Raw genomic sequence first — 9,585 nt, 5'->3', positions numbered from 1 at the left:
GAGGAGAGAGAGGGGAAGGGGGAGAGAGAGAGAGAGAGAGGGGAGAGAGGGGAGGAGATGAGAGGAGAGAAAAGAGAACAGAGAGAGAGAGAGGAACAGAGAGAGAGAGAAGAAAAAGGAGAGAGAGAGAAACAGAGAGAGGAGAGAACGGGGAGGGAGAGAAAAGGGGGGAGAGAAAAGAGGGGGAGAGAGAAACAGAGAAAAAGAGAGAGAGGAGGGGAGAGAGGAAAAGATGGAGAGAGAGGAACGAGAGAGAGGGAGAGGGAGAGAGAGAGAGAGAGAGAAAGGGAGAGAGAGAGAGAGAGAGAGAGGAAAAAAAGGGGAGAGAGAGAGAGAGAAGAGAGAGAGGAGAGGAGAGGGGAGAGAGAGAGATGAAGAGAGAGAGAGAGAGAGAGAGAGAGGAGAGAAGAGAGGAGAGAGAGAGGAGATGAGGGAGAGGGAAGAGGAGAGAGAGAAAAAGAGAAAAAGAGAGAAAAGAGAGAAGAGGAAAGAGAGAGAGAGAAAGGGGAAGAGAGAAAAAGGGGAAGAGGGGAAAAGAGAGGAGAAAAGAGAGAAGGGAAAAAGGGAGAGAGAGAGAGAGAGAACAGAGAGAAGGGAAACATAGGAGAGAGAGAGAGGACACAAAATAGAGAGAGAGAGTCTTAAGTGCCCTACCTGCTGTGAGAGTAAAGATGGTTGGAGTTGTAACTGTGGCTGTTGAGTTACAACAGTCACATGTTTGCCAGGTGAAGCAAGGCCTTGGTAAGCAGCAGCAGGTGGTGGACAGAGGATAGATGGGACCAGCTGAGGTTGGAAAGCTGCTGCTGCTGCTGCTGCCGCCGCTGCTTCTCCACGACTGCTGCCACTATATCCACGCCCACTTCGGCTTCCTTGATATAAGCCATACTGTAGAGATGATGATAAAAAAAAATCTTTGACATACTGGCCATGAGTCCTTTCTTTATTGGCAAATAATATGAAAATCAGAATACCTAAGAAATAGTGCAAAGTACTTAAGAGTTAAATGCAACACGGATTGTTTTGTGGTGTATACCTTTCACACAGATAGATCTGGTACACATTAAGAATAAGGGTAAATGGTAATATAATACTTCCAACATAAGCACAATATAAAGTTGGTGTGAACAAAACACCTATCAACATGCCTAATCATCATCAGGGTATGCAAATATAAGGTATCTATACAAAATAAGATTATATTTTCTTCTATTCACTATATTATAATAAGGCATAAAATTCAGATAGCTCATACCTGATACATTATGGCTATCATCATATATGTCAAATCCATAAATATGTAAATTTCATAACAATTTAATATGAGGAAATTTTAATTCTCCTCAAATCAGTCATTTCTATTTACAGTATATTAAAAGCATATCATTCTCATAAATAACTTTCCATAATGTACATATTCATTAAAGATTTTGCTTCCATCTTTAGAAAAGACATATTCACGCTTACAATTTTATTTATGAGATGAAATTTTAGGAAATTCATTTCAATATATTTAATTAAATACACCACCTGTTCATGCCAATAAAGCAGTTGCAGAAACAGGAAGAAACAATGAAACTTAAAATATTTGGGAGCAAACATTTACCTAAATGATAATAGAGTATACTTTATAACACAAATGTGTCTGAAGCTCTTCTAATTTTATGAAACAATATCATTAGCTTTAACTATGGTAGTAAATATAAACTTTTCTATTACAGGCACTTTTTTTTCTCTCACATAAAAATGAAGAAGAAAAAAAAGAGGAGACTGCAAAGCCTTCTTTTTTTGTTTGACACATCAAAAGTTTCAGGATGTACATGCAAACATTTATCTTTGATAAATACAATTATGTCTCTCTACACTTGACACAGAAGCTCACAAGAAAACAAAAAGAGACTCAGCATAATTATGATGTAACCTTTCAATGGAATCTGGACAGTCCAGCACCTGACAATTCAGGACAGAGATAATACAGTAGGGTTAATTACCCTTAGAGTCAGAATCATTACAAATGTCAAAAAGTCAAATATCTGTACTAACTATTTAATATTATATTCTGGTCAGGTAAAAATGTGTATTAACTTGTAGCATCTGTGGAAAAAGTAAGTTAAACTATGTATTCTTGTACTAAAGCAATGCTCTAAAGATACATTGGCTTCATAAAATAATTGAAGTCCTCTTTGTTCATAGGCAACACTGTAGAACTGCATTCTTCTTTTTGAGAATGTTTCAACAAAATTATACAGTGTAATATGTATTTCATGTTAAGTTTTATAATGAATATAAGAAACTAAGATACTGTTCTGTCTCATTCAAATAACACGGTTTTCATCTGTGGCACTGAATTGTCCCCGTCTTACTTTTGTGGTGAGGTGCTGCCTGCCGCTGAATCGTCTGGTGCCGAAATGTCCTGGATTCCTCTGGAACGGTCACAGGTTTGAGCCGTGTTTTTCAGATTTATCATTTTAAGATAAATATAAAAGGCTTCGTTGTGTACACACTTGATCAAATTTAGAAAATAAGGTATATGTTACATATATAGGCATTTCTACTTTAGTTTCATTGAAGCTCACACAAGACTCCTATTGATATTTCCCACTACCAACTCAAACTCAGAAGTACCAGAGGGAGAGCTGATGTAGTAAATCATCTACAGATACCATGGTTATATAAAATAATCTCAATTTACCCCTGTTGCAACACTTGCAGGTTAATAATTTCCTAATTGTCATCTAATTCCAGAAATAGATGACAAGAAAGCCTAGAATATCAACATGAAACATGTACCACACACTACTGTAATCATGCAAATTCATATATAATTTAACATTTACAATGAGAAATAAACAATTAAATATGTTCAACTGGCTGGTATACAAGTTTCAGATGGTGAGAGCAGACAAGTTAATTTTAAAACAAGGAAAATTATATCAACACAAATACTACAGAAACTCATTTTAAAGGTTTCATATAGAGAATAAGGAGGAGGAGGAGGAGGAGGAGGAGGAGGAGGAGGAGGAGGAGGAGGAGGAGGAGGAGGAGGAGGAGGAGGAGGAGGAGGAGGAGGAGGAGGAGGAGGGAGGAAGAGGAGGAGGGAGGAAGAGGAGGAGGGAGGAAGAGGAGGAGGGAGGAAGAGGAGGAGGGAGGAAGAGGAGGAGGGAGGAAGAGGAGGAGGGAGGAAGAGGAGGAGGGAGGAAGAGGAGGAGGAAGAGACAGAAGAGGAGGAGACAGAGGAGGGCAAGAAGAAGCAGAAGGAGAAAGAAGAGAAAAGAGCAGCAGGTCAGATGCATTATAGAATGAGGAGATGAGTCATAGAAAGTACCATCAAAAGCACGCCAATTACCATTCTTGTAAATAAATGCGTAAAAAAAAAAAAAAAATGTGTTTCTTACATATAAGGCTCTTAATACTAAATTCTGTTCATATTAACCACACATCAAGTAAGGAACTACTGAACACTCATAACATGCTTCCAAATTGAAGACATTTCCTAATCAATAAACCACTCTAGCTGCTTTTGTGACCTGTAACCATCTTTCCATCAGTTTGCAATGTTCTCCTTATAAGTTTATCTTTCAGTGCTCATATCTGGGAGTTCTGATTAAACCAAAGATATATGTTAAGTGAAGGGCTGCTTCAGAGCTGATGGATGTAGGCTTGGTATTTGAGAAATGCACACAAGCTATCACATAATTCATTTAACCCGTTGCCCCTGGGTGGCATGTACATACATGCCATGGAATGCCTGTACTTTATTCCAGGTGGCATGTGCATACATGACATGGCGTGCCGGTCCTGTTTTCCGGGGGCATGTATGATCATGTCTCGCATATTATGGTGACAACACTATCCCCCGGCAGCGGGGCCCGGGCCACTATGTATACAACCCGGGAGAGAGGGCTTTCATAACCAACCCATAGCATTGGGTTAATAATGCTCCTTCACATCTGAATTGATAATTAAGCAAAGAGTAATTTGTTGTCTCATCATAATACTGTGTATAAAGAGACAGAGACATACCAAAAGATAGGAAAGATGAAATACAAAACTACACATTTCTCTACATACAGACTAGTATACACTAGAAGGGGGCAAAACAAAATATCTAAACTTGGCAGTAGGAGGGTGTGCATGGTAACCAAACTCTATTACTATGACAGTGCTTTATGCACACTTCTACTGCAAGGTATCCAGAATATAATGATAAATATTCTTATATATGAACCCTTCTTTAAATCTCCTATATAAATGCTTCTTTTGTTTGGGGTGGGGACAAGGGTTAACAAAAATCAAGCAATGCAAGAGTGAGACTGACTGATGAGAGAAGAGGAAGGGGTGACAGTTGCAAATAGTTGTTTTCATTCAAAAATACATAAAACTCTTGATTTGAAATTTAATGACTAGTGTTACAATAACCGTTATTATTACTGTTGGCTACCTAATTACAAGGACCACTAACAGAATGAGTTTTGTATCTTCCATGCAGATAACAATTATAGCATGTAAAGACTAGTAATACTTATGGGTATTATATATAAAAATGGATGTTAGCCGTTTTACTGTTTATGTGTGACTATGAAAGGTGGTAAGACCTGATCTAAACTGTATAAAAATGAATTGTATGTGAAAAATATCAGTGTGATACTCTATTTGCATAACAATAGGAACAAGCTTTTCATTACTATTTTCACAGGGAACAAACCAAAATGAAATAAAGCTTTATCTGATCCATTCACTACCAAATCCACAATAATTATATGTCCCTACCTCATTGCGTACCTGATTGGTAATCTGGTTGTTGAATGTGAGCGTAACTGAGCCATTTGTAGAGTGGACATAGTTGGGCATGAGAGAAGGTGGAAGAGCTTGTGCCTGTGAAACAGTTGCTGCCGTAGCATATGGGGGAGCTGGCCGTCTGCATACTTCCATCATCTGACAAATAAGAGAAAATGTTTTGTTTATAATATGATCCAGAAAAATTTATATTTCATAAAACAGCAATATTCTATTTACACTATCTGAATAAAACTTTGACACACCTGCATGGATGCCTTCACATTGGAGCAGTGTGGATAATCTAGAAGGTGTTGTAAAGTGACAAAGCTGTGTTGTAAAGCTTCTCCAGGGGTTATGCGTCTCTCTTGGTCCATGGTCAGCATTCTTTTGAGAAGATCTATGAATTCACGTCGATCTGCCTTCTCTGCCAAAAGCTCACCGCCTTCCAGCTCCGTGGGTACGTTAACCTGACCCATATCATCTAAACAGTTGAAGATGTACTTACGAGCCTCTTTACTCTTGATGCCTGTCTCTCCTTCATGTTCCTCTGGGGTCTGCAATTGGCAGAGAAAATTTATCTTTCATATTTCACAACTACAATCATTTGGAGTGTATAAATATAACAGCAAAATCAATCTACCAGTTGGTGCATTTCTTACAAATATTAAAGTTTTCTCCTTTCAATTTATTGTTAATATGTAACTTACCTTTAGTCTCCAGAATGGGTATGTTGACTCATTGTCTCGGTAAAAGAACTTTGTGGTCTTTGTAGCATTGTTCAGCATATGCTCTGCTGGGATTCCTTGAGTCTGGCTGATGTAACGAATCTAGAAAAACATAATGGAAATATATTAAAACTTTTGCTCAATAATTGTCTACATAATGAAGTATGTGTATTTGAATTTACTTATTTCAGAGTCAACTATATCCATTATTTTTAATTAAATTTCTAAACTGTAAATGGTTGATGGTATTAACCCTTTACAGAAGAGGGGGGAAAAAAAACCATGAAGGAGTTCCATTACCTGGTCATATTCTGAGGACCCAGGGTAGAGTGGCCAACCCAGGAACAGTTCTGCTATAACACAACCTAAGGACCACATGTCGATGGCTTCAGAGAAAGGGAGACCCAAAATGATCTCCGGAGCTCGGTAGTAGCGGGACTGTAGGTAGGTGTTACAGACTGCCTTGCTAACATGTGAAGCACTGCCAAAATCTATGACTTTGACACGATATGGCTGTCTGACTGGATCAACCAGCATGATATTTTCTGGCTTGAGGTCAGCATGGATGAGGCCAAGTTGCTGAAAGAAAGAGAAAACAAAATATAATAAATAACACACTATAAAAAAATTGTATACTTCTTACTCATTCCCTAAACATATTCCAAACTACTTACCAAGACTATTGTATGGAATTCCTTATCTTCCTCACATCTCTTACCTTAAGTTTAAGAAGAGCAGTTAAAACCTGTTGTAAAATAGGTCTGATGAATTTAAGAGGCAGTGGAGAGAATTTGTTCTGTTTGAGGAAGTCATACAGGTTCTGTTCAAGCATTTCAAACACCAGACAGGTGTGATTCTTGTGCTGGAAACACTCAAATGCTCGCACAAAGTTGTACTCGTCTGCATTTTCCTGGCTCAGTCTTGTCAAGATTCCAACCTTTGATGAAAAATATATATATATATATACATATACAAAAAGAAAGTATATAAATATGAAGAAAAATTCTGTATACAATCCAAAAAGGAGATTCATTTAAAAAATGCATATACATATTCTACACAAAGACAATACATATTCAACACACAAAAACCTAATGCTATTATATTCTTTTCAAATAACCTTACCTCAATCTGACCCTGCCTAGCATAGGAGGGATGATTCTTGAGGATTTTAATGGCCACAATATCATTGGTGCCCTTTTTCCAGCACTTGACCACTTGGCCAAATGTGCCACGCCCCAGGAATTCCAGCACCTCATACTGGGCAGTGAGGGAGTACAACACCTCATGTTGTACCAACTAGAAGTAAGAGGTTTTACTTTGAAAAATATATCCTTCCTTCATGTGAGAGATTAATATGTTTAATGTTCACTTCCCATAATTTCCATTACAGCCTACTTGTGCAACAAACTTTCCTTTAACCCATTATTCCCGGTTATCAAAAATCTCTGAGAGCCATTTAACTCTGGTGATGTCTGGCAGTGGCCCGACAGTGGGCGCGGGAGTACGCAAGTTAAGCAGGACGTCTCGCTCCACACGCTCTGGCATGTTGCCACACCTACAAGCTGAACCTGCCAACCATGCGGTTCACTATGACGTACTAGCACGTCACCAAGCAGGAACGGGTTAAACTTCAACCTACCTGATAGTCCCCGTCAGCAGCATTTGAATTGACACCCTTGGTGGCATTGTGTGCCCCGCCACCCAGGGCCACCTTCCCGTGGGCCACCGTCTTGGAGGTTGTTCCTGGGGCACCACCTGGGGGCCCCACCTTCCCACTCTCTAGACCCAAACTACCACCACCGCTGCCATTGTGGTCAAAGCACTTGCGCTAGAAAGACAGAAAAAATAACATTAAAAAATACATTCTTAAACTGATATAGGAGGAGGAGAATAGGATGATAGAGTGAGGAATAGTGAGGATGAGATAGGGAGTAGGGAACCCTGGGGGGGGGGGAGGAGGAGGAGGAGGAGGAGGAGGAGGAGGAGGAGGAGGAGGAGGAGGAGGAGGAGGATTAAGAAGAGAAGGGGAAGGAGGTATAGGAGGAGGAGGATAAAGCAATGATGGATTTACAAAATTTGAAAGCCAATAAACTATTAACATAATGTAGCAACACAACCCCACATCCTGTAGTTCAGCATACTTCGCAGACTGGGTCACACCAGGTCCTCAGCCACGTCCATGCTCATTAGACAGCGGGCTCCCCTCATTCCCCACACGCTTACACAGCACTAGTGTACTTAAGCCATGGAATCCGCATCTGAGACCAGTATTCCACCTCTCCAGCTCCCCCATTGATCTCCACTTCAACTGCAACACCCAGCCCTACCAGTGAGCACTCTCACCCATGACAAACAAGGGATACTAGACAGTCCAAGTAGATGATACTTATTCATCTACTACAGTATCACAAAAAAATGATAATAATAAAAACTTTGGTACCCAACAATGTTAAACAAACACATTGTTCATGAGTACGTATAAAACAGTATGGAACATCAAATTATGATTCTGAAGATTGAAAATTATTTCACTAAGGTTAAGCATACCGTCCCGAAGCTGGGTAGGGGTTTTTAGGTCTGGGAGGATAAGTTTGTCAAAAATAACTTATACCCATTTTCAGAATTACCCATGCAAACATAAATCTTCGCAAAGAAAAACTCAGTAATGATGGGGTTCATGAATCCTAGGCACTCTCGTGTGGTGCCAGCAATTTTTACACTGTACTTATCCCTTACAGGAATGAAAGTAATGCAATGTACTTTGACATTAACTACTGAAATTCATCAAGGGAGGATGAAAATGTCTTACAATAAAAAATTCCTCCCAACCTCAAGGTCTAAAAATCATCAAACAATTTTTCATGTTTTTGTTTTTTTTTTTTTTTTTTTAGAAATGTGGTAGATATGATTCCATTTTAACATACACATCATATATATATATATATATATATATATATATATATATATATATATATATATAATATATATATATATATATATATATATATATATATATATATATATATATATATATATATATATATATATATTTAGTGTTTGATAATAATGTCTGAGCAGTGGTGAGTCTCTACCTCAAAAAATAAATGAACACAACTCCTTTGTTCTGGTGGGTTGGTCTACAGCGTGGTTCCAGCAGCCACATGAAGTCCCTCCCAAGAGTTTTCATGTTTGCGCCACCTGGGAAGACTTCACGCATAGCAAAGACTATGTATTTTATGTTCAGTAAAAAGTAACAATTCAAGGTCACTCAGTAACTATGAACCGCTTGTTACTCTAATCGTTTCTTGTTAAATCTGCACACTTGTACACATGTGCATGTATGTACAAACACTTACATACATGTATACACATTTACATATACATTTGCACACATTTACATCCACATGCATGCACGTTTTATATACACATGCACATATGTGTACAAATATGTACGCAATTGTAAATGTACACCCACATACACATGCACAAGTGGTCAGTCAAGCAATAACTGTGTTTAAGCATGCATCATGTTGTCGAGGATAGCATATACGGAGGTACCACTTTAGTTTATACTATGACTTGGGAATGTAACAAACAGCATTTGAAAGAGAAATGTCAGTAGTTTTATAGTCAATTAGATAATAATTTTTCACTGAAGGAAAGATTCAGAAAATGAAGAGAAATATTCACAATTTTCATTTTTCTTTTCCTAAAACTGAATTTTTTGAGCTTCTGTACTGCTTTTCTCATATAGTTTACATCCCATGTAAGATTTTTCATAGCATTGGAAAGCTAATGGAAAAGCACAGAAATTGACCTCAGGGATTTTTTATTTTTGCTCCCGTTTATTTTTGGCAAATTTTTTAAAATTGCCCTTTATACATAGCTTCTCTTCATACAGAGACTTACTGTACACATGTACACACATTTACAGATACAAGTACCCACATATACTCACATAAATACATGTATGCATATTTGTGTATATGTACACATGTACACACCTGGATACAGACTTCCATACAAACATGCACAAACTTACTAATAGTTGTATGAAAACATTAATATAAATGGTCTGACA

The 9,585-nt window shown here is 38.2% G+C and overlaps 1 protein-coding gene across 12 annotated transcripts in view; it reads right to left on the bottom strand.

Moving 5' to 3' along the window:
* The window catches only part of LOC119582702 (homeodomain-interacting protein kinase 2-like), a 75,971-nt gene that overhangs the window by 41,012 nt on the left and 25,374 nt on the right, over positions 1-9,585 (bottom strand). For 4 of the 12 annotated variants that reach the window (XM_037931124.1, XM_037931127.1, XM_037931119.1 and 1 more), the window contains 9 exons: positions 7,144-7,332; positions 6,627-6,800; positions 6,220-6,438; positions 5,802-6,080; positions 5,484-5,603; positions 5,040-5,330; positions 4,768-4,932; positions 2,361-2,420; positions 655-885 (listed from right to left, as the gene is read on the bottom strand). In XM_037931124.1, coding sequence (XP_037787052.1) covers positions 655-885; positions 2,361-2,420; positions 4,768-4,932; positions 5,040-5,330; positions 5,484-5,603; positions 5,802-6,080; positions 6,220-6,438; positions 6,627-6,800; positions 7,144-7,332 — 1,728 coding nt within the window. The remainder of the gene's footprint in view (positions 1-654; positions 886-2,360; positions 2,421-4,767; positions 4,933-5,039; positions 5,331-5,483; positions 5,604-5,801; positions 6,081-6,219; positions 6,439-6,626; positions 6,801-7,143; positions 7,333-9,585) is intronic. The other 8 variants (XM_037931123.1, XM_037931130.1, XM_037931126.1 and 5 more) reach the window with 3 other exon arrangements.

Source organism: Penaeus monodon, chromosome 16, assembly GCF_015228065.2.
Source record: "Penaeus monodon isolate SGIC_2016 chromosome 16, NSTDA_Pmon_1, whole genome shotgun sequence".
Taxonomy (NCBI): domain Eukaryota; kingdom Metazoa; phylum Arthropoda; class Malacostraca; order Decapoda; family Penaeidae; genus Penaeus; species Penaeus monodon.
The sequence above is the reverse complement of the archived record's forward strand: the minus strand, read 5'-3'. Positions and strand labels throughout refer to the sequence as shown.